Source organism: Onychomys torridus, chromosome 4 (assembly GCF_903995425.1).
Source record: "Onychomys torridus chromosome 4, mOncTor1.1, whole genome shotgun sequence".
NCBI classification, from domain to species: Eukaryota; Metazoa; Chordata; class Mammalia; order Rodentia; family Cricetidae; genus Onychomys; species Onychomys torridus.
The window spans coordinates 149,655,512-149,683,252 of record NC_050446.1 but is presented as its reverse complement, the minus strand read 5'-3'; the positions used below and the strand labels follow the sequence as shown (position 1 = coordinate 149,683,252).

The 27,741-nt window shown below is 47.5% G+C and overlaps 1 protein-coding gene across 1 annotated transcript; it reads right to left on the bottom strand.

The window, feature by feature from the left end:
* Positions 1-637: 637 nt before the first annotated feature.
* Positions 638-27,593, bottom strand: Ovol2 (ovo like zinc finger 2). The gene is made up of 4 exons (XM_036186118.1): positions 27,460-27,593; positions 26,548-26,816; positions 12,898-13,087; positions 638-1,328 (listed from the first exon to the last, which is right to left on the bottom strand). The coding sequence occupies exons 1-4, from the start codon at positions 27,557-27,559 to the stop codon at positions 1,012-1,014; spliced, it is 876 nt and encodes a 291-aa protein (XP_036042011.1). The 5' UTR covers positions 27,560-27,593; the 3' UTR covers positions 638-1,011.
* Positions 27,594-27,741: the final 148 nt, after the last annotated feature.

The following is a 27,741-nucleotide window of genomic DNA, read 5'->3' as shown; positions in this document are numbered from 1 at the left end:
AGCTTCCCTTTTTCCTCTGGTGTCCGAAGGTAGACTCGACTGTTAACCTCTCACACATTTAGGAATGGAGCTCCAAGGTGAGGAGAGAGGGAGGTGTTGCTCAAGGTTTCTGCATTCCCAGTCCAGCACCCTGAAGGAGACCTGTCCACTGCCCAGCCTCCCAGCAGGTATGCCTCAACAGGTGTACTTCATGCTTGGGCTAGTTTCTTAATGCTCCAGGGCTTGTCACACGCTTCACCTAGGGCCAGTCTCCAGGGAGGAAGCAGGGCCCTTCATCCAGCAAGTCCTAGCGAATGAAGCCAAAGACCACGGGAACCCCAGGGTCACCAAGAGCAGAGAATGATGCGGTGCACCTCAAGGCTCATCTATCCACGAGCCAGCCTCCTGGCGCTGGTTTTATCCCACCAACCAACAATGTGTCCTACCCAACTGACAAGATTTGCCTCCTTTAATCCTCTCCACCAAGACAGAACTATCAACCTCTTTCCGGGTAATGGAGTCCAGTGTCATATAAACCCTCAACAGGATAGCTGAAACTCAACACTATTTTGTTTTTTAAAGAGAAGTTTCACATGAACATTTCATTTATTAAAATAGTTTCTGTAAACTCTTTCAGAAGAATATACATTTTCCTTGCTTGAGAAGCATTTCAAGGCACCATAAGACAATGGTCTCTTTAAGAACACCCCTCTATTCATGTGTGAAAATTCCATCAGAAAAAATACACACACACACACACACACACACACACACACACATACACACACACACACACACACGAACCCGTACGTGATCTCAGCCACCAAGAAAACAGACACACAGTACAGGGCCTGCTGTGGCAGAATGATGGACAACTTTGGAGTGCATCTTACTGTTGATGTCCCAAAAGAAGAGGTGGACTGAATGCTTGTCACTGAAAAGAACCCGTGGAGCAGAGGAGGGGTACGCCTCAGAACCTAAAGTCCGAGTAAACGTGGCACCGAGCGTCTCTCCTCCACCTTCTCTCTCTCTTCACTTCTTGTCCTCCTCTTCACTCAGGGTGGAATTCTCCTGCAGTGGGGACGTCAGCTTGTTCTGCAGAAGGGCCGCCAACTTTTTGGAAGTCTTTTTGAGAAATGTGCTACCTGGATGGGCACTGTTCACATGCAGGTACAGGTCCTCCTGGGTGGGGCCCGTGTAGCCACAGTCCTCACACACATAGAGTTTGTCCCGACGCTGCTTGTAAGCATACTGCTGCTGCACACCGTGGATCTTCTTCAGGTGGGACTCCAAGGAACATCGCTGGGTGAAGGCTTTGTAACACACGTCACATTTGTAGGGGCGAATGCCTGTAAGGATGAGGGGCAGACACGTCACCAGCTGGTCATAGCCAAGCCCAAGCTTCCCTCCTAGGAAACCATTGAAGTTTCCCAGGACCAAGATCCTTGACAATGTGAGGAAGGCAGGGCCAGAACCATCCTGAAGGGTCCTGGCATCTACATGGACAAACCTAAGACAGGTGGGCACCAATGAGGGAGAGCCCAACACTGGACTCTGGGAGAAAGGCTTAGATTCTTCCCACTCATCTGACTTAATGGTTTCGTCTTTTAGTGGCAAGGTAAGCCATATTTTCATTTTTGTACTGTGGGTTTCCTTGGAAAGAGACACGGAGACAAAGATCCTAGGGTAAGTTTACCGGAGAGGCCATCCCAGGAAGCACGGGTTAGGCGGTGAACGAGAAAGACGGGGAAGAGAGGAAGCCAAGCAGGGCAAACTGTGCTGGGCATCACAGGAGGCGGTGCAGAACACACTTACACTGTGCTAAGCACTGCAGGGAACAGACGAAAGGAAGAACTAGCAGTAGGTGCCGGGGGAACAGCTCAGCTGGTAACGGGCTGGATCTGGGCGCAATCCCCAGAACCTGTATTTACAAAGCAAGGGATGGGTGTGGTGGCTGTCAGGTCCAAAGGAAATTCCATTCGATTAATGTTAAAATTCTGACCTTTAGAAGTCTTAATGTAACAATAGCACAGTGGGAGGGAAAGAAATGTAAAACATTTCTCATTTGCTCAGAACTATGCTTGTAGCCATGTTAAATGCTATGTAACTCATTTACAATGGCACACACCTTTAATCCCAGCATTCAGAGGCAGAGCAAACAGATATTAGCGAGTTCAAGGCCAGTCTGGGCTACACCATGAAACCCTGTCTGCTGTTTCTAGGAATCAATGACAGGTGGATCTCTGGCACTTACTGGCCTGACAGCCTAGCCTAATTGGCAAGTGAGAGACCCTTTCTCAGAAAGGGGGGCTGTGGGAGGTCGGGGGCACAGTGAGAAGACTCAACGGCTAAAGTCGTTAGCCACCAAGGCTGACCAGACGGATGCCACCATTTGTATACCAGAAAGCACATGGTGGAAGGGAAGAAAGAATTGGCTCCTATAAGTTGTCCTCTGACCTCCAAACTCACACATGGCAAGCACAGGCAGACACACACAGAGACAGACAGACAGACAGACAGACAGACAGACAGACAGACAGACAGACACACACACACACACACACACACACACACACACACACACGGGGGGGGGGGGGGGGGGGGGAGGATAGGGAGAAGATAGAGATCAATAGAGGACACCTGATGTCATTGGCCACCACGGCTTATGCTCACACATAAAGATGACTCAGTGTGTTGTTTTGTTTTTTAAATGAAATGCTGTGTGTAGTGGTGCCTTATAATCCCAGTTAGAGTATAGGGGCCGCCTGGGCTACTCTATACAGATAAATTCCATCAGACAGAAGCAGGGGGACATTTAAATCTAAAATCAACATCAGGTTCAGAAGCCCATGTCTGTAATCCCAGCACCTGGGAGGTGGAGACAGAAGGATCAGGAATTCAAGGCCAACCTGAGTCACATGACAATAATAAATAAACATTTAAAAAAAATCTAAAAAGGCCTCCCTCACCTCATACATGTCTCTTCCCCTAGCCCAGGCAAGAGTTTCTTGAGACTGTTCTGCTTTATACAAAATAAGGAATACATATGTATAGGTACATATTATTAAATATATTTTTACATGTATTTCATTGCTCTGGACATGGTCTGAACAAGGACTGGGATAAGAGAGGTGCTTGGGGCATCAAGGCAAAACTGCTCACCAATTACCAGGAAGAGTATTTTTAGCCAGTGAGGCAATGCAAGCCTGTAACGCTAGCACGGGCTATATAGTGAGAGGCTGTCTCAAAACCAGACCAAACATCAAGCAGACTCTAGGTTCCGATGGGGCAGAGCTGAGAATTTGTCCCTTGTTGTTGCTGAGATAGGGTTTCACCTTGTCACCCTGGCTGGCCTGGAACTCAGAGCAGTCCATCTGCCTCTGCCTCCTGAGGGCAGGAACTAAAGGCGTGCACTGAACTTGGCCTTCATTATGATCTCTTCAAGTGCTGGAGAGATGGCTCGGCAGCTAAGAGAACTGGCTGCTCATCCAGAGGCCCCAAGTAAGGTTCCCACTATCCACATACACAGGAGACCTAAAACCCTCTCCTGGCCTCCATGAGCACCAACCAGACCTAGGCTGTGTGCTACACAGACATAAAAGTAGACAAAACACTCCCCACAATATATATATATATATATATATATATATATATATATATACAAATAAATAAACCTTTCCATACACACATAAAATTTACTTTGATTCTATTCACACCCCAATGCTATTACCTACTTTTTATCCTTCCTCATTGCCTTCCTCGTCTCAAATGATCCACTATCTACTTTTTAAAAAGCCCATTGGTGGTGGCCCATACCTTTGGTCCCAGCAATTGGGAGGCAGAGGCAGACAGATCTCTGAGTTCAACGCCAGCCTGGTTTGACACAGTGAGTCCAGGACAGCCAGGGCTACACAGAGAAACCTTGTCTCAAAAAACCAAACAAAACAATAACAACAAAAAACAAAACAAAACAAACAAAAACCAACCTAGATTCCACATAAGAGAGAAAACAAATATTTTCTTTAGAATCACTTATTTCACTTAACACTTCCCAGTTCCATCTTCCGGCAGGTGACATAATTTTGCCTTTTTAAAAAAAAAGATATATGATACTCCATTGCACGTATAAATGCAAGAAATGAATGCTTCTGGTCCTAGGCATGGAGCTTCCTACTCCAGGGGTGACCCAGATGACACTGGGCCTAGCATGTGCAGAACCATATCACCTTTCCTGTAGTATTTAACACATAGTCTGCACATATCTTCTATGGGTAGAGCACCCAGCAAGGGCTGAGAAGCCAGGGCTAAGAGATTTTGGGAGCCCTGCACCACCTGGCCAGTAAAGAAAGGGGCTGACTAGGAGGTTTTTTTCCAAGAGGACATAGTGTAGACGCTGACCCTGGTTTTGAGGCTGGGTGCCTCCTGATGTAGACACAGGAGACAGACCATAAAAGCTCTAGTTATGACACTTCTAACTTATAAACCTGATCCCTGCCCCAATGTTCCTGCTTCGTCTTCTGACTCTGTGATCTCATTCCTGCGTCTCATCAGAAAAGCTCCTTCCTGGGCTTGGGAATTAGCTCCCCATCCTGGAGCACTGCTGTTTTCCACTCCTTCAAGGGAATAAAGGTAGACTGGTGTTAAGGGGGATCGATACTGAGCTTCCCTCCCCCAACACAGAGACCTCACACTTCATCTCACTCTCTAGCAAAAGCCAATCTTGTCCTAGTCAAAAGAACAGGTTGGGAACTGAAAGCACCATCTGTTGCCAGACATAATTAACCTACTGACACCTACCTGAGTAGTTCCAAAGTCCAAGGCCATTGAAAAGCCAGGCACTGCACATCTGCCACTCATTAACGGAGTCCACGGTCAATCTGTTAACCCCTCCACGGCTCAGTCTCCTCACCCACAAAACACAGATAGTACTCACAGCCAGGGATGGCTGGTCCGAGGATTAACTGGATAGCACAGGCACAGGACCTGACCTGGCCAACACTAAGTATTCAGGGAGCTAGGACCTCAGTGTTTAGAATCCAGCTCCATATCCCTAAGTAGTATTTGTCTTTCAACTACACCCTTTCTTATGAATTACGTATTTCACAACAACAAAAAAAAGGATTAAAAAAATGTGGTTCCGGTTGGGGATTTAGCTCAGTGGTAGAGCGTTTGCCTAGCAAGCACAAGGCCCTGGGTTCGATCCTCAGCCTGGCAAAACAAAACCAAAAACAAAAACAACCCTAAAAAACAACAACAACAACAAAAATGTAGTTCCTAGGTGACTATTAGAGATTGACTGATCTTTTGAATTCTCTATCCTAGGCCTTTATTACCTAGTTAAAAAAAAAAAAAGTTCTTTTGGGGGCTTAACAAAGAGCTTTGAGTTGTTTATCCTAACCCTAAACTGAGTTCATATCCCACATCTCCAGGTAAATTCCTCACTGCTGGAACTTTCTGCCTGCTTCCCTGCTTCCTGTCAAGTGCTCCTTTCCTGACTCTGATCCAACTGTGAACTACAGCCAGAAGCTTTGACGCTGGCTGCCTCCTTGTGGGAAGTAGACAGAGGGCAGCCTCCCGGAAGGGAAGCAGGCAATGCCCATGAGCCCAGACTGGCCTGACCCTTCGGCCTAGTGAGTTCACTGGTGGGAAGTTACATTATGAGAGAGAGGCTCACGTTGGTGGGGAAAGGCTATGTGAGAAAATTCACGGTAGCATTGTCAGAATTGAATAAAACAGAAGGGGGTGGGGGCAGAGACAACCTGAAAATGGAAACAAGTAGTTCTACTGGGGAGCTAGAAAAGGCCTGTGCCTCTGTGGTGGAAATGTTGTCGTGATTTCGTTTAAATGGACAATGATGAAAAGGAGTAAGGTACACGCACTAGGTAGACACCAAGCAAGGCCCAAGGTCTAGTTCCCATGACAGCAGCTGCATGCCTTAACAACTTCTGGGAGAAAAACAAAACAAAACCTAAAAACAAACGGCCAATCGCTTCCAGAAAGGAACTAGGGTTGTACGGACGCTTGCTTTTTTTAAATCTTATTTTCAATTTCCCCCACACAAATACATTATCTTTTTGGCTGAAAAAATATAAGTTAAACTAAGAAGGGAACCATCGAGGAGGCAATTCTGCAGGCGAGCTGGGGAGTGGATTCCACGCTTCTTCAGCAAGCAACCCTGCCTTAAACTTCTGATCTGCATTTTTCCCAATCCAGTCAATCCTTCTCCTTAGGCTCTAAACAAAGACACCATTGTCTTCTTTGCTTTAGTCAGGCGGCGGTTTGTTTGCCTTCTGGCCTCTCTCAAAGTAGCCCCTGATGTAAGATAAGGCAAGAGGGCCCCTGTCTGGTGGGCAGCCCCTCCCCAGGCCTGACCTCAAATTGGAATTCCTCAGGTTCTCTCTATGGAACTCAGTCCACAGGAAAGGCATGAGCCTCTTACTTCATCTGGAGCTCCAAGGTTTTTTTAAATATTTTTTTGTCTAGCCCAGGTTGGCCTCAAACTCACTGTGTTTGGGGATAACCATGAGACTTGATCCTCTTGCCTCCACTTGGGAGTTTGAGGCCAGCCTGGTCTACATGGTGAGTTCTAGGTCAGCCAGAATTACATGGGGAGAACCTGTCTCAAAAACAAACAAACAAACAAACAAACAAAAAAACCCCACAAAATATATTTATTTTTATTTTATGTGTATGAGCCTACATGTATGTACATGTACCACGTGAGTGCAGTGCCTACAGAAGTCAGAATACATCAGATCCCTTAGAGCTGGAGTTACAGATGGTGGTAAGCTACCATGTGGGTGCTGGTAACTGAACCCAGGTCCTCTGCAAGAAAAGCAAATGCTCAGGCTGACATTAAATTTCAGTAATCCTCCTGCCTCAGCCTCGAGTGCTGGGATTACAGGCATGAGCCACCACACCTTGAGAAAGGTGAGTTACCATTCTCCCAGGCCCAACCAACCAGCTCTCCAAGACTAAGCAGAATCCCACTGATGTGCTTGACCTTGCCAACCAGCCATTTACGACAGTGGACACTTGCTACGGCTTTTGTCTGACATCTTCAACAGCATAAACATTCATTTTACCAAATAGAAAAATAAAATACTTCCTTTTTTTTCCCCCCAGGACAGGGTTTCTCTGTGTAGCTTTGCGCCATTCCTGGAACTCACTCTGTAGCCCAGGCTGGCCTCCAACTCACAGAGATCCGCCTGCCTCTGCCTCCCAAGTGCTGGGATTAAAGGCATGCGCCACCACCGCCCGGCTTGAAAAATAAAATACTTTCAATAAATACTGTATCTGAACAACGAGGTTGGCACCTTGGGGCATCAAAATGTGTGGCTGTACATGCCCACCAACTCCCAGGTGCTGTGGGTCCTCAAACCACAGAATAGCATAGGTGTGGACACTCACTGTAGAGTCCAGCATGTGTAAGCGTTGGTCAATATTTTTTCATTCAAACACACAGATCTCTCTCCCCAAAACAAATCATTTTTGCCAAGAGGCAGCCACTCTTAGGAAGTAACCTAGCTGGCCTAACTGTAGAACATTCAAAAGAACGAGCTATAAAAACAGATCTGTGGTATTCTTCTCAGGCTATGAACTGAACATACATAGTTTGTTCCTTTAATTACTCAGGGCTCCTCTGTCTGTTTTGATGTAGGTGAGTCTGGCTTCTGTGGTCCTATTCCTGACACCAGACAAAAGCAATCATCTCAGTCAAGTACACAGAAGACAGTGTTGGCTTCCCACCCAGACTCACTTCTTGGGCTGATGTGTAGCCCCAGGGGCCATGTGAACTGGTGGCTAACAGCTCCTGGATGTCCCCTTCTCCAAGGACTGAGCACTAGCAACTAACTGTCCCAATGCCCAGGAGTGAAAAAGTCTTCTGCTTTGTCTAATTAAAGTGGGTACAGAAAGGCCCTCTACAAACCTGTGCACAGGACAGCACTGAGGTATCCTTCAAACCCCAGAGCCATCTAGGATAGGGCTGAGGCTAGCACATTTTTCTCTTTCCCACTTGCCTTCACTGCTCGACAAGTTCCCCCCAGGGGCCCTCCATAAATCATTTTAATACAGAGCTGCTTCCAGGGTGCAGGATCCAAGACTGTTTAGAATGAAAACTACCACTCATTTACTGATATTTGTTTGTTTGCTTGTTTTTCGAGACAGGGTTTCTCTGTGTAGCTTTGCGCCTTTCCTGGAACTCACTCTGTAGCCCAGGCTGGCCTCGAACTCACAGAAATCCGCCTGCCTCTGCCTCCCGAGTGCTGGGATTAAAGGCGTGTGCCACCGCTGCGCCCAGCTCATTTACTGATTTTTGTCATTAATTCTGGTTTGTTTGTTTGTTTGTTTGTTTGGGGGGGTTATTTGTTGCTTGTCTAGAACTCATGATGTAGCCCAGGCTGGCCTGCAGCTCACAATCCTGTCGTCTTCACCTCCCTAGTGATTATAGGCATGTACCACCACAGCCAGCTACAAACACATCCTCTGCGAATTACTAGGTGTATTCCAGTGAGCCATCATCTGGACCTTACCCTCACTCCCTAGTCCGGTCACACACACAAACCTCGAAGAGACCGAGACATGGTCAGGGACAGAGAACCCTGTAGTTACTTTTTTCTTGGTGAAGCCATTCCCCTCCCCACCTCCCCCCACCACCTCCCCACCCCCGGCCAAAAAGGATTCCAAATCTTTTCTTTCATCTGCTTGTATATTAATGCAAGACATTTTCAGGTTCTAGTTTCCCTGAACCTTTTCCAGAAAGTTTCCTTTGTATTCTGAGTCTTTCCTTAAATGCCCTCTACAGTTTCCAGAATGAAAAGAGACGCAGTTGGTGGTAGGTGAGAGGCAAAGTTAGCGCCGATTGTTCACTCCCGTCTTTGCCAAACTTATCAACATTGCTAACAATTCTCTAATGGAGGTTCCTAGGATTCCAGCTAGGTTTTTAAAACGATAAGGCTTTGGACTCGATGCAAACATATCCCTCACTTAGCCGTCTGCTGTATTTGTGTTGAGTGTCTGTATCTTTGTTTCTGGCCTAAATATACTTAGAATAGTCAACAGCCAAACTGTGATGTTCACAGCTCAACCAAAGGCAAAGAACAAGTTCCCACTAAATTCTAGGATGATCTTTTGGAGCCAGTGAGATTGGATCACATGAACTAACACAGCTGAGAACTTTCTTATTACTTTATTTATTTATTTATTTATTTGTTGTTGTTGTTGTTGCTTTCGAGACAGGGTTTCTCTGTGTAGCTTTGGAGGCTGTCCCAGATCTCGCTCTGTAGACTAGGCCGGCCTCGAACTCACAGAGATCCACCTGCCTCTGCCTCCCGAGGGCTGGGATTAAAGGCGTGTGCCACCACCGCCCAGCCCATCTGTGAACTTTCAGATGTTGTTTTGTAGTAAAATCATGCCTATGGTAAAAGCCCAGGAGACAATCTTAGCCTGGCCTCCTCCTCCAGCCCCTAGCACCATCGTTGCCTGCCTAGGTCAGTGATGGACTCATGTTTATCACCAGCTAAGACAAATATAAGGCCCCAGCTTTACGGTCTTTGGAGGCATACCTCCACCAGAAAGGAAGGCTGACCATGGAAGTGGGTTCATGTCATTTCCATGGTGCTACTCACTGACTACTTTAAAGGCAAAAGTTACGATTAAAATTCTGGAAATGTTTACCCATCCATTTCAATTATTATAGTGTTGTCCAATAGAAATTAAGAGGCAAACCACTTTAAAATTTAGAAATTTCTAGAAGGAGCCAGGTACAGTGGCATGCACCTCTAACTCCAGTACTCAGCAGGCTAAAGTGGGAGAATGCAGAGGTCAAGGCCAGCTTACACCAACAGGAGACATTATCTCAAAACAAAAATAAGCAAACAACCAAATAAATAGAAATAGGTAAGATTCTTCCTCCCTCCCTTTCTCTCTCTCTCTCTCTCTCTCTCTCTCTCTCTCTCTCTCTTTCTTCCTTTCTTTTTTGGAACAGGAATTTCCACTGTATTTCCCTAACTGGCTTAGGACTCCATATGTTGACCAGGTTGTCCTAGAACTCACTGAGATCCTCATGCCTCTGCCTCCTGAGTTCTGGGACTAAGGAGATAATCTTCAATGAATCATTTTAAACTTTAAAATTTGAGATTGTTTTTCTTATTAAGTCTTCCAAATCCAGTGCCTTAAACCACATCTAGTTGTTATTAGTCCCAAGGCAGGGGCTTAGCAGCCACAGCCAGTGGCTATGGTCCAGACTGATGTGGTCCCAGATTTCCACCTCTGAGGTGCCTGTCAATTATAGAACTGCTGGTTCACAACCGCCCAGGGCTATTCAATGAGTTCAAGGCCAGTCTGGTCAACTTAGTGAGACCCTTCTAGAAATAAAAAGTTAACACAGCTAGGATTATAGCTCACTGTTAGAGAACTTGCCCAGTGTGTTCAAAGCCCTGGATTCAATTTCCAGTATGTATACATAAATTAATGAATTAGTCTTTAGAGACTGAAAAAAGCCTATAGCCAGATTCAAAGGAGGTACAGATCCCACTTATATTATCAGGTTAAAAAACGGTTATATATTAATTAGAAGTCCTGACCCCCTTGGAAAGCAGATTACTGGGAGAGGGTAATGACTTCTAGGTCTAGAAATAGTCTGATTTTTTTTAACTTGATTTTAATTGTATGCATCTGGGCCTAAGGACTTGTAATTTATGCATTTTTCTAGATATGTAATTTTGTTTTGTTTTGTGTGTGTGTGTGTGTGTGTGTGTGTGTGTGTGTGTTGTTTTTTTTCTAGACAGGGTTTCTCTATGTAGCCCTAGCTGCCCTGGAACTCGCTCTGTAGCCCAGGCTGGCCTCAAACTCACAGAGATCCACCAGCCTCTGCCTCCCGAGTCCTGGGACTGAAGGCGTGAGCTGCTGCCGCCACCATTTAGTTATGCCATTTCAACGAAAAGTTCAGTGTAGGCGGCAGTGGTGGCGCACCCTGTAATCCCAGCTCGACAGGCTCCAAAGCTACACAGAGAAACCCTGTCTCGAAACCACCACCACCCCCAAAAAAAAGAAGAAAGAAAGAAAGAAAGAAAGAAAGAAAGAAAGAAAGAAAGAAAGAAAGAAGAAAAGTTTAGAAAAAAAAATTTTTTTAGAGGAAAGGGATAGTCAGGCATGGTGGCACATGACTTTAAGCCCAGTACTCCAGAGGCAGAGGCAGGTGGATCTCCGAGTTCGAGGACAGTCTTGTTTATAGAGTGATTTTCAGGACAGCCAGAGATACACAGAGACACTCTGTCTCAACACCCTCCCCCACCCCACCCCCACACACATGAAAACAAGCCCCCTAAAAGAAAAGTATCTTTTGTAGACCACCTCACTTTGTAAAGAGGGGGACACTCTTGCCAGGCCAGGGAGGCAGCTCATGTCACCACCACTCTAAGAAAAATAAAGCATAAGAATTAGGAAGGAAAATGGAGTAGACTGGACCTAAGAAGGTCCCTGGCTGAGACTGAAGAGCCGAAATCTGTCTGACGGGAGAACCCTAAATTCTGAAAGAATCGGAGGGACAGGGGGCTATGAACACAGTGTGAGAGGCTATTGGGAAGGTGGGTGGTGGGTCAGGACAGTACTTACTAGTTTAAGAGGGGTCATGTTTGCCTGGCAGTGGTGGTGCACTTTTAGTCCTGGCACTCAGGAGGCAGAGGTAGGCGGATCTGTGTGAGTCTGAGCCAGCCTGGTCTACAGAGTAAATTCCAGGACAGCCAGGGATACACATAGAGAAACCCTGTTTGGGGGAGGGGGGAGGAGATGGGTCATGTTTAAATGGCTTGAGCTGGGATGGAATTGATAGAGATTTGATGACAAGACCCACATAGCGAGAGGCCTCACATGAAATGGAGGTGTCTGTATCTACTCTACCTGGAGTCGCAGAATTTTGAGCAGAGAAGTGGCATCCTTACAATTTTCCTCCAGGACTTACTGGGCCAAAGGTATAAACTGGGCCTCAAGTGGAGAAGCCTAGGGGCCAGATGTGCCTAAGATAAAACTAATGAAGCTTGTGACCAATCAGCAGGTTTTGGACTGAGGCAAAAGGTCATCCCCCAGACTCTCTGAAACACACAAGAGGAGGTCTCGGATCCAGACAGCCTGAGTTGGAAAATGGGCTCAGGGTGGTTCAGTGGTGGAGTGCTTGTTTAGCATGTGCAAGACCTTAGGTTCTGTCCCTTGCATTAAACAAAGAGAGAGAGAGAGAGAGAGAGAGAGAGAGAGAGAGAGAGAGAGAGAGAGGAGGAAGAAGAAAAGTTGGGAAGGCAAGGAAGAGGCCCCGAGGAAGCTCAGGGCAGCTGTTCTGCTGCCTCAGGAGGATCAGGAGCCCTGAGTCAGACTGACTTTAGAGGTTAGCCAGGCACAGCGGCACATCTGTGATCCCTGCACTTGGGAAGCACAGGAAGGAGGACAGAGAGTTCAAGGGCAGGCCATGTGACCAGGCCTTCTCTTAAAAAACCCAAACCAATGACAACAATAAAACAAAAGTCAAGTAAGAGGTACAAGGGGTTTGAAGCTGGTCCAAAGCATCCCATTCTGCCGCCGGAGTACAAGGGGTTTGAAGCTGGTCCAAAGCATCCCATTCTGCCGCCGGACTAGAGGGGCTGCGTTACAGTAGAGACTTCCTTCGTCAGCCTGCCTCGAACCCGTACAACGTGCCCATCTTACGGGAGCAAACTCAGGCCACGAGAGGTGGCCTGCATGTCCCGGGTGACAAGGCTGGCAGGTGGCAGAGTCAGGGGGTGAACTCAGTTGGGATAGCCCCAAATGCCTCATCCTGTGTCCATCCTGCTCCATGCTGCAAACCTGTTTCTTGGGTCAAGGGTGGAGGTGGGGTTGGGGGTTGGGGTGGACAGACCAGAAGTGAGCCAGTCACGCGTGCAGCCTCACCTGTATGTGTGCGTACATGCCTCTTTAGGTCGAAGGTGTCGTTGAAGCCCTTGCCGCAGAAGGTGCACAGGTGTCTCTTTACCTGGTTGTGGCACTTGAGGTGACGGTTGAGCATGCGCTGCAGGCGGAAGCTCTTGCCACACAGTTCACAGTTGTGAATCACGGAGTCGTTGCACGTGCCTGTGGTATACTGGGAGCAGAGAGAGAGAGTGTGTGTGTGAGATCCCAGGGGCGAGCTCTCTCAAGGTTGAGAGAGCTTCTCTCAAGGCTTCTGTTCCCCTAAGCAGGCTCAGCTTTGGGAAAGGTATGAAGACACCGGTACTGGGAAATGTTTTTGCACAGCATCCTTCCTTCCTCCCTCCCTCCAGCAGACCTCTGACTCCTATCTATGCACTGTCTTGCAGCAGCTCTTTTGGTTGTTTTTTAAGACAACGTAAATCCTGGCTGTCTTGAAACTGTGTAGCCCAGGCTGCCCTCAAACTCACAGAGATCCGACTGCCTCTGCCTCCTGAGTGCTGGGATTAAAGGCATTTTACAGCAGCCTTTTAACAAGACACGAGCATGTGATCACCTGACTGATGAAAAAGACATCCCCTATAAGGAGAAGAGAGGATCCCATTAGCTAGAGCCCCAGCAGCCACCTGGACCACAAGGAAGAAGCCAATGCTGAGAACAGAGAAACAAAAGAAAGGGGGCTGGGTCCTGCTGTCAATGGTTTCCAAAGACAGCACAGTCAACTCTTTTTCTGTGCCTCTGAGTACTGTTCCAGACATCAAGAAATAGAAACGGGGCTGGAGAGATGGTTCAGTGAATAAAGGCACTTGCTGCCAACCTTGATGACAAAGATTGATGACCCGAATTCAATCCCTAGGACCAACATGGCGGAAGTAGAGAACCAACTCCTGAAAGTTGTCACACACCATAGCATACCCACCCCCCACAATAAATAAATGTAATTCAAATTTTTAAAAAGGAGTAGGGGAAAGATGGAGATGATTTCTCTTCCTCTGAACCTGGGCAGGGCTCATGACTAACAGAGAGCAGAAATAATGTGTTAATTCTGGGATACGGGACACCTGGAAGCTTCATTGCCTCCTTCTCATAAGCCAGCCTCTATGTCTGAAGCCAAGGAAGCACAAGCTAGCCATGTGGAGAGCCAGAACCCCCTGCAGAGGCACCTTGGTGCTAGCTCTGCATAGTTGGATCTTCCAACCTAACCCAGGGTCACCACCACCTAGCCGACTGGCCCCAGACAATGCCATTCAGAAGAAAACTGCCTAGCTGAGTCACACCCCAGGGCCAGACACCCAAACTGTGCACAAATAAAATCATCACTTGGGAAAGTGACTCGGCCAGGATTCCAGCCTCCAGACTGTCCCCATCTCCAGTGCAGGATTCTCTCAGCTACATTTGCTGTCTCCCTGGACAAACACTGGATTGACCCTCTGTGGGATGTGAAACACCACACCTGATGTGCTCAAAGGTCAGATGTAGATGGTCCATTTGCTCTGCCAGAATTGTCTATAAAAAGCCCAAGGACTGGAGCTACAGCTCAGCAGCAGGGCACTCACCTGCACATGCAGGTCCTGTGGGTATCCCTAGTACTACCAAAAATAAATGAATAGCTGGGTGGTGGTGGGGTATACCTTTAATCCCAGCACTTGGGAGGCAGAGGCAGGCAGATCTCTGAGTTCGAGGGCAGCCTGGTATACAGAGTGAATTCTAGGATAGCCCGGGCTACACAGAGAAACCCTGCCTCAACTAACTAACTAACTAACTAACTAACTAACTAACTAACTGGAAGAATGAATAATTGGGGGGGGGATTAGTGGAGTGGAAGGCAGGAAGAAGAAAAAGAAATGAGGCTAGGCACTAGTCCTTGGAATTCAGTCATCCTTGGCACATAGAGATTGGTAATAGGACCCTCTGCAGATACTAAATGCTTCAGGTGCTCAGGCTCCTGATCTGAAACACTGTGGCTTGGACCTAGTATGCATATCATCCCACATACAGCTGCATGACCTAAACAGATGTCTATAGAACCTTGTACCAATGTAAACTCTATGTGACTAGTGTTAGGCTGTACTATTTAAGGAATAAGGACAAGAGACAAGAAAAAGATCTGTACATGTTTAGCATAGACACTGTGTTCTTTCCAAATGGTTGAATCCATAGGATATTGAAGTCATGGGTATAGAGGGCTGCTTGTATGTACTTCACTGCCCTTTATTCCAGAGAGCATATTACATTTGTGCTTCTGAAGAGTTCATGTGGACTCCTCCATTCAAGGCCTTGAGGACAGTCAGCACATGGCCACTCACACCGCTGCCTCCAGTTCCTCCATGCCCGAGGGCAGCACATAGTGTGCCGGGCAGCTGGGAGCAAGTAGAAGGATGCCAAGGAGGCTGTAGGATTCCAGGATGGGGTTTCCTGGGCAGTTTCCTCTCCTATTCATTCTCACTGGTTCAGAGCTTAATTTGTCTGAATTAGCACTGAAGTGACTGATGGGCCCTATGGTCAAAGCACCACTACCAAAGTGGCTTTTTCCCAAAAAGATGCAATAGTGGCTGGGATATGGAACACCAAGGGAGAGGGTTGCAGAGACACCAAGTCCTGCTGTCAAACAGAAATGAGAGGAGATAAGAAAATGGTAGGAAATAGCAATCTATGTCTGGTTCAGTGTGAGCTGCCAGGCCTGGGAAAGCAGTTACCAGACTGTGGAAAAGGGCAGTGTCTACCTTGGGGACTCAATGGGTGGGATCTATTCCAAAGGCAAGAGAGAGCTCTGGAAGACAAAGGAGGAAAGACTAAATGAGGCCCACTGAGAACTCTAGGCTTCTAAATAACAAGTCTACAGAGGGCAAAGGTCACCTGACAGCGTAAGGAACTCTCAACCAAGACAGAGACAATTGAAGTGTGGTAGTACACTCCTTTATTCTCAGCTCTTGGGAGGCAGAGGCAGGCAGATCTCTGAGTTTGAGGCCAGCCTGATCTACATAGTGAGTTCCAGGACAGCCAAAGCTACATAGTAAGACCCTATCTCAAAAAAATATAAAAATAACAATTAAAAAAGAGAGGGCTGGAGAGATGCCTCAGAGATGTTAAAAGCACCTGTTGCTCTTGCAGAGAAAGGTCCCAGCACCCACGTGGTGGCTTACAACTGTCTTTAACACAAGTTCCAAGGGATCTAATAACTTCTTCTGATGTCCTTGAGCACCAGGCACACACATGATATATGTACATACATGCAGCAAAACATTCATACCCATAAAACAAATAAATCCTAAATTTTTAAAAAGAGAGACAACTGGCCAAGGATCACTGCCAATAACTAGTTCCTGCCATATTGTATCACTCCTTATAAGGGAAGGTGTATTTGGTTTGTGGGTGTATTTCATATGTGGTGCTTTAAAAATTTGGTCTAAGCCAGGCAGTGGTGGCACAGGCCTTCAATCCCAGCACTCGAGAGGCAGAGGCGGGCGGATCTCTGTGAGTTCAAGGCCAGCCTGGTCTACAGAGCAAGTTCTAGGATAGCCAGGACTGCTTCACAGAGAAACCCTGTCTTGAAAAACCAAAATAAAATAAATAAAAATTTGGTCTATAATAGCAAGAGACTGGACACTACCTGACTGCCTATTAGTACAGGCTTCAAAAGAAATGATGAGAACGCTAAGCGGTCCAGCAGGGACATCTGGCTGCAACTTCCAGAGAAAGCTGGCAAGAGCTATCCAGCCATTCCACAGACATAGAGAATATGATAAACATTATTTTAGCTACTAAATTTGGGGTTACTTGCACAGAAGAAATGGGTTAACAAAAACAGTAACCGTGGGCTGGAGAGATGGCTCAGCAGTAAAGAACACATACTGCTTTTGCAGAAGACCTGAGTCCAGCTCCCAGCACCCATGCATGACAGGTGACTCCAGCTCCAGGGTATCTGACACTGTCTTCTGGCCTGAGGACACCTGCACTCATGTGCACACCACCCTCATCTGCACATAATTGAAAATAAATTGACTGGAGAGATAGCTTGGTGGTTAAGAGCATTGGTTGCTCTTCCAGAGGACTTGGGTTCAATTTCAAGCACTCACATAGTAGCTCACAACTGTGTGTAACTCCAGTGTCAGGGGATCCAAGACCCTCTGCTGCTCTATATGAGTACCAGGCACTTACATGGCACACAGACAGCCATGCAGCATAAATTCCTCTACACATAAAATAAATACATTTTTAAAAATAAATAAATCAAAGTAAAATCCTAAAAAATCAATAGCAAACAGATTTTTCCCAGAATGTATCATACTGCTTGCATTATTTTCCTTGTTAGTTTTGGAACTGGAGATGAAACCCAGAGCTTTTGTACATTAAGAAGACAGTCTTAGGGTTGGGGATTTAGCTCAGTGGTAGAGCGCTTGCCTAGCAAGTGCAAGGCCCTGGGTTCGGTCCTCAGCTCTGAAAAAAGAACACAGTCTTATCAAGCAGCTGCATCCCCAGCCCCAAGGTGCCACTTCTCAGTCCCCTCTCCCAGGATGGGATGTATGACATAGAAGACATGATTCCTGGACCAGTTCTCCCTCCCCAGGTCCTGTGTCTGCTGTCTGGGCCATCTTCATTATGCTCACACAGATATACAACTAACATCCTCTCTCCTCAGTGTTCAAAGCAGAAGTATCCAGTCTGATTTATTTACTTGGTTCTACAAGTAATAAGTTACATCATGAACCAAAACTCAGACCAAAATTACATCTTCCCCATGTTAATTATAAAATGGCTGTGGCAGACTGGGGAGATAGCTCACTAAGTGAAGTGCTGACAAGCACGAAGACTTACTTAGATGCTCAGAACACCTAAAAAGACGGATGGAGTGGAATATGATTGAATCCCAGAGCTGAGGAGACCCAGAGAAGGATTCCTTGGATAGGCAGTCTAGCCTCACTGGTGACCTCCAGAACAGGGAGAGACTCTATATATCAGAGAAGGTAGACAGTGTCTCTGAAGATGACACCTGGGGTTTCCTCTGACCTCCACAGGCTGTACCCACACTTACATGAACATGCTTGTACCACCTCCACATACACCCAATAAACAATCATAGTGTATAGAGAGGCAAGAAATGCCAAGAAATTGAATAAATATTTAGCTCTGATCATCTGTATGATATGAAATGCCATTTAATATCCTAGATCATGCCAGGCATGGTGGAACATGATTTTAATCCCAGCACTTAGAAGGCAGAGTTGGGGGGATTTCTGAGTTCAAGGCCAGCCTGATCTATATATACAATGAGTTCCAGGACAACCAGGGCTACACAGAAAACTCTGTCTTGAAAAACCAAAATCAAAACCCCCGGATCACAGTTCCTCTATGTGTAAACATACTCAGTGGTACCACACAGTCTCCTCAGGAGTGTGAGAAGCTAAGACCAGAGCCAATGCTTTACGACCCACAATCCGAGAATGTAAGCAAGTAATTTAACTTCTCCAAGCCTTAATTTCATCACCCATAAAATATGAATAATGGGGGGTTGGGGATTTCGCTCAGTGGTAGAGCGCTTGTCTAGCAAGCGCAAGGCCCTGGGTTCCGTCCTCAGCTCTGAAAAAAAAACAAGAAAATATGAATAATGGTATTTTCCTCTTGGGAGTAAATTAAATAATTTAAGAGAAGAAAGCTACTTATTTAAAAAACAAAACAAATCACAACAAAAGTAAGTCTTATTACACTTAGAGCAGTTCCAAATTTCTATAATGCTAAAACAAAAGTAACTGAGGGCTGGCGAGAGAGATGGCTCAGAGGACAGTGATGCTTGTAGCCCAGGCTGATGATTTCTGAGTTTGATCTATGGAATCCATATGTGAATGGTGGACTAAGAACCAACTCCCACAAGACATTTACACACACACACACACACACACACACACACACACACACACACACCCAACACACACACATAAGATAATTGGTCAAATTTCCCTGTTCCTTAATCTGCTTTTCAATTTTGCTCTCTCTGATGGGAGAGAGAATTCACCTTTAGTATGAGTCGTAAGCCCAGAGTCCTTCACCCTAAATTCTGCAATTCAAAAAGCTGAGGCCACTGACCTTCTTTCCCAGCAATGTTGAAGTAAACATAGACCCTGTTCCCCTCAGGGTCAGTATCATTCTTTTATTAAAAAACCTTTTTAGCCGGGCGTGGTGGTGCACGCCTTTAATCCCAGCACTTGAGGTAAAGGCAGGTGGATCTCTGTGAGTTCGAGGCCAGCCTGTTCTACAAAATGAGTTCCAGGACAGCCAGGGCTACACAGAGAAACCCTGTCTCAAAACAACAACAACAAACCTTTTTAGATTTAATTTTTAGTCTGTGTTTTATGGATGTTTTGCCTGCATATATGTATGTGCACTACATGTGTGTCTGGTACTCTTGAAGAGTACAGAAGAGGGTATCACTGCCCCTAGAAGTGGAGTCATCGAAGGTTAGAAGTCACTTTGTGGATGCTAGGAGCTGAACCTGGGTCCTCTGCAAGAGCAATGAGTGTTCTCAATGACCGAGCCATCTCTCCAGCCCCTTCCCCCCCGACTTGTGTTTGATACAGAAGCTACTCATGTGTTTAACCTCCGGGTGCTGTTTCAGGTCTTCCAGGGGGAGATCTTCTGGAAATGCCCCCTGGTCTCACCTTATCTGAAGTCAAGGCTTTGCCAGGGCTTATTAGTGAAGTAGAGAAACTACCACAGAGGCTGGGAAATGACATCAGCCTGGAAATTAATTCAGAGCAAGATAAAGAGAGGATGAGTGATTCACTAAGCCTGGGACTTGGCTTGTCTCTGCTCACAGCCCTGTTCTCTGTTGGATCTCAGCTTTCATTTAATAAAAGAAGCCAAATTCCAACTAAGTTCTAAAAAGCAGGCCTCCGTGGCCAGAAACAAAACAAAATACAACAACAAAAAACCAACCCCCAACAAACTAATCATTGTGTGAGGACTGACGGAAGTGTCCGAAGCATCCAGAGAGGCAAGGACCCAAGCTGGATCTGACACAGACTTTCCAGGTGTCTAAGATCATTGCCTGCCAAACTGCTAAGGGAAAACCCACCCAGGAGGGACGGCCCTTTATGTTCTTGTGATGCTTCTACAGACCAGGCCACTAAATTAATGCTTCTATATCCACAGGAGAATCCTGAGTCCACAGATACTCTCTGGTGGCCATTTGGGGGCCGCTGTCATGTGTGCCAGCTACATCCACCTGCTCAAAACATGCATGCTAAATACACTTCTCCAACTCCTTTGGCCTCCTGGGTCCATGTACCATTACCTAAGGCTCCTCAACTTCTGCACATGACAGAATGGAGCACCTCCTCAAAGGAAGAGATGATAAAGAGAATGTCTCATTAGCCAGAAGTGGAGCTAGAGAGATGAGATGGCTCAGCAGTTAAGAGCACTTACTGTTCTTGCAGAAACTCAAGGTTTAGTTCCTACAACTGCCTGTAACTCCAGTCCCAGATGATACAATGTCCTCTTCTGACCTTTGTGAGCACCTGCACACACATAGTGCACATAAACTCACACAGGCACACACACACACACACACACACACACACATGCAAATAAGCAAATAAATAAGCCAGACTTGTAGATAAATAAGTAAGTAAGAAACCAAAACTTGCCCAGCGGTGGTGGTGCACGCCTTTAATCCTAGTAATTGGGATACAGAGGCAGGCAGATCTCTGTGAGTTCAAGGCCAGCTTGGTCTACAGAGTGAGTTCCAGGACAGCCAGGGCTACACAGAGAAACCCAGTCTAGAAAAAAACAAACAAACAAAAGCAAGACTCAAGGAAATGGGATTGACCTGTGGAGATATGGCTTATAGATGTCAAGTTGAGATTTTGAATGTTTATTCCCCCAAAATTCTGTGCCTACATTTCCTCAAGACAAGGATAGAGATCTGGCCATGAATCCTTATTTATCTCATATCATGGTAAGGAATACTCTCCATATTCCTTAATCTAAGACTCAATAATGGCTCAAGTGTCAGAGCTACATGTTGACGATGGCAAGGCACTACTGTGGCATTGAAATGATAACTGTATGAGCATAGCCTCTAACAGCCACCAGGAACTTAGTGAAAACTCTCTAGTTCCACAGTTCTTCCCCGGAAAGGGGGTCTGGGCCGTAGAAAGTCCCCATAGTTTATCCTCCAAATCTTCAATCATAAAAGAAACCAAGTCTTCTTGTTGGGTTTTCTTTGTGTTTTTGGTTTGTTTGTTTGTTTTTTTGTTTTGTTTTGGTTTTGTTACTTTTTCCCCCCCAAGACAGGGTCTCACTGTGTAGCTCTGGTTGTCCTGGAACTCACTATGTAGATCAGGTTGGCCTCAAACTCACACAGATCCGTCTGCCTATGCCTGCCTCTCAAATGCCCAACAATGGGTTTGTCTGTCTGTCTGTCTGTCTGTCTTTCTTTCTTTCTTTCTTTCTTTCTTTCTTTCTTTCTTTCTTTCTTCTCTCTCTCTCTCTGTCTCTCTCTCTCTCTTTCTTTTTTTTTTTTTTTAAATGTAGTTGTGTGGTTACTCAGTTTGGCTTGCCAGAAACTACTGCCTTCAGCTTCCCAGTTGCTGGGACTGTAGGTATGCACAATCATCACACCAAGCAGGCATCAAGCATTCTTCTGCCTTTGCTAACAAACTATCCCTATGAAACCACACAGAATGTGAGGGAAAATCTGTCTCTACAAAAATATGCCTTCCTTGCCAGGTTGTGGTAGGAACTCAGCACTCAGGAGGCAGAGGCAGGCCAATCTCTGTGAGTTTGAGGCCAGCATGGTTTACATGCTAATTCCAGGGTAGCCAGGGCTACACAGAGAACCCTTGTCTCAAAAAACGTAAAAACAAACAAACAAACAAAAACAACATAGAAATACGTCTTCTGAAAGTCTCCTAGGGTAGGGCTCAGTGAGAAAGCATGTAATTAGCATGAGCAAGACCTCAAGGTCAATACTGGCTACAGCTAACTGATGAACAGAACTGGAATATCACTATTTTGCAATACCAAAATATTTATGCCCTAAGCACCAACAGCTCCTATCATCACAGAAAGGTAACAAGCATGCATGCACCGCCTCTTTAGGGAACCCAACCCTTCACCCGCTCACAGGCACTGTGACATAGTCAAGCCGAAACCCAGTAACTGACCAAACATACAGAGCAGTGCTGTCCCATACAGCTTTCTACGATAGGAAATTTTTATCTGGAACTGGCCAATTCAGCAGCACTAAGGACTTTCGCTTTTAATCCTATGTGACTTAAGCTACATGTGACAAGGACTACCCTACCCTGTTGGATGATATGATGTACCCTTATCCCTAAAATCCACTTGGAGTTAACAGAGACTGAGAAATGCCCAAGGTGACTAACTGAGCAAAACTCAAATTGTTGGGACCTCTACAAAGCGAATGACCCACTGCTCCAACAATTAGCTTGCAAGTACATAAAAAAGGGGAGGAAAAAATATGTAAATTAAAAGCAACTAAAAGCCATGCCAAACGTCAATCACAGTGTGTGGACATTACGTGGACCTGATTAAACAAACTGGAGGAGGAGAGTAGGCATTTACAAGCCATTTAACAATGTGAACACATAATTCAAGTGGGTGTGATTGGGGCACATTTGGAACCACTTATAATTGAAATACAGTCAGTCATTGCTTAATGATGGATCCATTCCGAGAAAGCTGGGTTAGGCAATTTTACCATTGCATGGACATTACAGAGTGTGTTTACACAAACTGAGCTGGCTAAGACGTCACACAGCATTATAATTTTACAGGATCACAGTTCTATGTATGGCCCGTAGTTGTGTAGAACATAACTAGTACATCTGAAAACTGCTTCAGAGTCATATATGGGAAGGTGGGGGATGGAAGCCAGTAAGGATGGGCTGAGACCAAGTGGCAGATATCTATTATTTTGTCTTCTAAACTCTTCACAATTAAAATTGGTAGGAGGAAAAGGGCATATATTTGACATATACTGTCACCACCCACTAGAGAGCCAAGGGAAAGGTGGACTGCTTTTTCTTCTTTATTGAGACAAGGCCTCACTATGTAGCCCTGGCTGACCTGAAACTGCGTATGTAGACCAGGGTGCCTTTGAACCCATGAAGATCTGCCTGCCTCTGCCTCCAGTGCTGGGATCAAAGGCGTGCACCTCCAAGCCTGGCTGTACTTCTTCAGAACTCACAAGGGAGGGGAAGGCCAAAGGGAAAGAGAACAGATGGGATGGGGTGAGAACAGAAATTCGCCTGCTAGTTCCTACTAGCACCCTAGTGAGTCAACTCAGAACGGTCACTTTAGATCACTTAGACTCAGAAGACTTAGAGACAGAAGGCACCTGCCTTTCCAGGCTTTGTCCAGCCTACAGGTAGAGATCTGCAAATGAGGTCCTTGACTGGACCCAGATGTATGTAGCTCCCCACCACAACCTGTTTTTTAAATTACAGAATTCTGAGTCCTAAAGAGAGCACGTCACAACCTGACACAATGGAAAGTCGGACAGGCAGGGACGTTCCAAGCCGCCTTCCCAGACCCACTCACCACCGCCAACACAACCGGGTTGTCAAACCCCAGGTTCCTGCTGCAGGACAGGGCATTAACAAAACCTTCCCCACAGGGCTGTCGGCTGGCTTCCTGTTGGGCAGGTTGTGATGGCACACGAGTGCTAATGATTCCCCACTCTTTTTTTTTTTTTTTTTTTTAATGTAACTCACACAATTCTTCACAGTGAGGCTTTGAGGAGCAAGATGTTCCCAGTCAAGTCTTTCCTTCTCAGAAGCCTTCCAAAGCTGCTCCTCTGCCCATGGAGGAACATTCTTCTTGGCTTGGCCCTTCAACTCATATTGTCCTAAGCTTCATTGCCCACTCCACACTGCCAACTCCGCCCCTGATCCTAACTGGTACATTTCCTATCCTTTGCTCACCAGAACATTGATTCCTTACTCAAGCACAAGGCTCAGCGCACAGCACCCTAGGACCGGTCACCCTCATTTTCACAGCCCTCCCATCCATATCAACAACCCTTCCCAACTCAGCAAGCACATCTTGGCTGGTGCTTCTGGTTTGGTCCTTACGTTCCTCTATGGAGATGCTGCAGGTGTTTCCCCCACCAGACCAGAGAGCATCCATGGTTAGTGAGCATACACCATGCTGCACCCTTTGCTCATTCCACCTCACACTGAGTTAGGTAGAGATCATGAATACATGAATACGTTTTATAAATAAGGAGAGCGAAGCACAGGACAATGAAGAACTGCTCAAACTCGCGCAGTCCTTAAGTAAGAACTTAACAAATGCAGGTCTTTGATACTTAATCACTACTGCTAGAGTGTTCTGGAAGGAACACACGGAGTTGGAGTGTTTTATCTCTTGGCTGTCTTGTACACAGCAGACATAATGTATGCTGGTGGATGTTTTGTGTAGTGTCCCCCACCCCCGCCCCTCCCTGCAAGGCACAGGCTCACTTGCTCTTTCTTTGGTCCTACAAGCCCACTGCCTCAGTGTGTCTTCAAGTTTTAAAACTAAGTCATTAAAGCAGTACACATGGCTGGGGCTACAACTCAGTTATATAGTGCTTGTCTAACATGGAACGTGGGGGTGATCAGCTCTATGGGGGTAAAAATATGCCATGCCATGAGTGGACCTCATCTTTGAATGGCTTTCTTCCTCTTCCAGTCCAAAATAAATAAATAAATAAATAAACCTGTTTTTGTTTGTTTGTTGAAACAGGGTCACTCTATGTAGCCCTCTCTAGCTTGGAACTCCATTATGTAAACCAGGTTGGCCTGTAACTCAGAGATCCATCTGCCTCTGCCTTGTGAGTGTTGGAACTAAGGGCATGGGCCACCCTACCAGGCTAAGAAACTAATTCTTAGAGGAAATTCTTTGAGTTATGTATGCCTTATGAAATAGTCACATAATGTGCTAAGAGATGGGCAATTTGATCAGCCATTTGAAAACTGCTAATACCAGGGCAGATATTTCCAGAGGCTTTGGCGATTCTCATACCAAAATGTCTCCAATGTTGGCCTAGAAAGGAAGGTTAGAAGCCTGAACACCTTTAGACGCCTTCAGTGAATAAATACTCCCTAGGAAATGGGTAAGTGTGGGGAGTAGGTTGCTTGCTAACGGTCTGCAAACATGCCCAAGCCCCTCCCCCACCACAGAGGCAATTTATCTTGGAAATGACTGGTTTATTGACTCCCTTAATCCAAAATTCCAACACCTGTGTCTGCCTAAGGCAGAAAATAGATCTTCCAGAATTTCATGAGATGGGCTTTCTCTCTTTACCAAGATGGGGATGGAGGAGGGGCAAACTAACGAACTACTGTCCCTCCCCAAACAACCTTACAATTGTCTTTCTAGCCAGGTGATAAATATGCAAGTGGGACACTTTGTAGAATTTCCCAAAGGGCAAGAGCTATCCACTTCAGGGAAACGTTTCCCTCCCACTTAACTCCACCTGGCCCAGAAGCCTCCGGACTACTCACTCAAACCTCAGCGCACTCTGTGAAGTATAGTCCCCCAGCTTGCAACAACCTAGAGTCTTTCCGGTGCTCTGGCCTCAAATCCTAATTCAGAACCAAATGCGCCCCGGCCCACCGGGGGAGGGGGCTCAGGGGGAGGAGGAAAAGCTGCTTTCTTTATCCCCATCTAACCCCTGGATTTACCCTTCCCTCCCCGCATCGGCCTGGGGGCCTGGGTAGCCGATACTGTGGGGCGCCCTAGAATTATGGCCCACTTTATACAAGATGGCACTATAGCGGGCCAGGCTAGGACCTGGGGTTTAAGCATAAAACCAGCCGCCTCCCCTCCCCCTCTAGCTAGCTGTGAGTCAGCGGGGCAGGATTCCTTAATCCTAGGGGTAGCGGATACCTTTGAACAGGTGGTCATGGAAAGAAGTTCCACCCAACAAAGCGCTGATGGCTATCCAGATAAGATTGCCTTCTATAGCTTTTGAGGGGCACAGACATTCCAATCCACTAGGGGACGGACGCTAAAGAAAAAAAATCTGCTGGTGAGCCCTTTTATCTTTTACCCACTAATTTAATTCTTGAAGATTTGAGAGAAAAGGCAAATCTAAAGTGCCCGGCACAAGCTTCCCGTCTAACAGGCTCTATCAGGGCACTGGAAATAGCGGTGACTGCGAGGCCCATTGTGTCCCAAAAAAACAAGGAGGGAAACAACACTCTCAGGACTTCAAGGTGCCAAGGTCTTAGAGCGCATTACGTCTAAGACCGCGGGTCGCGCTTTTTCTCCACCCGAAATCTCGGGCTGTCTTGTTAATAGTCTAGCCTTGGACACAGGATGGGCAGTTGAACCTGGGTAGTTGGGTTCGATCTTAAGTGGTTCCCGAAGCCACTGCCAGCGTCAGATAGGGCCACCACCTTGGGGGTTGGGTCCGCTTAAGATGTTGGCAGCCCTGGCACTGTGGTTCAGGGGACAGGTCGCGCGGAGCCTGGCTGCCGCCCAGGGGCAGGTGCAGGAGTGACGGGCCGGCGTGCGGCGCCTGGGCCCCGTTGCGCGGGCGGGCGCGGCAGGGAGGGGCGCCGGGGCTCCGGAGCTGGACGCCAGGGCGTGGTGCAGGTGGCGGCGGGGGCAGAGTCGACACCTTACCTTGATTTTTGACCTGGCAACCGGGCGCTGCATCGCTGCCAGGTGTCCATCGGGGCCTTCGGCGTCGTGGAGCTCTGGAGTTTCAGGCTCCGGCGCGCGCGGGGACGAGCTGCTCTCGGTGCCTCCAGGCTCCCCGGCGCTGCTGCTGCTGCTGCTGCTGCTGCTGCTGCTGCTGCTGCTGCTGCTGCTGCTACTGCTGCAACCGCTGCTACTGCCGCCGTCGCTGCGGCAGTCCTCGGGGGGGTCGGAGAGCAGACAGCCCAGGCTCACTGCGGAGGAGGGGGCCGCACCCCAACACTCAACCACACGCGGCGTCACGCCCGGGCGCCCACGGCAGTTTGACCTGCGGGCGGTGCCGCCGCCCCGCCCCGGACCTGGGCACCACGCCAAATGGGCGACGTCCCGAGGGTAGACGAGTCAACCGGGCGATCAGCCCCTCGAACTAACTTAGGGTGCCAGGAGACCGGTCCTCAGGCCACCCCGGCGCCCACTAAGCACCAGGGGCCATGCGCCGCGGAGAACCCGCGCGCCAAGTTTCCTCTCGCGCCCGCGGAGGCGGGTGTACCCTCGCCCTGTCTCGCTCCAGAGAGGTTAGCGGACCTTCACGTGCGGCTTAGAGGACGTAGGGTGCAAGGGAACCCCAATGCCTTCCACCCCCTTCCAGGGCCAGGTCGGCCCGCGCTGCAGCCAACGGTCCCGCCGCCCCGCAATTAGCCCTGTCTAGGGAGAAAGCACCGGGCGTCCCAGGTTTCCCAGTCTGGTCCTCGATCCCTCTCCCTCAAGACACCCCACGATCCCAGCAGAGAGGGGGAAGGGCTGGGAACGTCAGCCCTGGTCGCGATCAGGAGGGCCGCGGTCACCCTGCCCCCACCCGGGAGCCCCGCGCCCAGGCCGGGCCCCCGCGCTACTCACCTGGGATGTAGGTGTCTGCCCTTTTGTCATCCGGGAGCTCATCCCAGCTGCGGACCGAGACTCCCGGGCTCCTCCTCTTCACCAGAAAGACTTTGGGCATGGTGGGATCTCCTCTTCCGATTGCGGCCCCCTCCTCCCCGCTGCTCCCCGCTAGTGGCGGTGGAGGCGCCTGAATCCCCTGGCTCCCGGAGTCCGGAGCCCACCTTCCCGCCTTGGCTGCCCTCTTCCTGCACCTCCCGCCGCGCTGCCCCGGCCTTTCCCCTCACTCCGGGTGACTCGTAG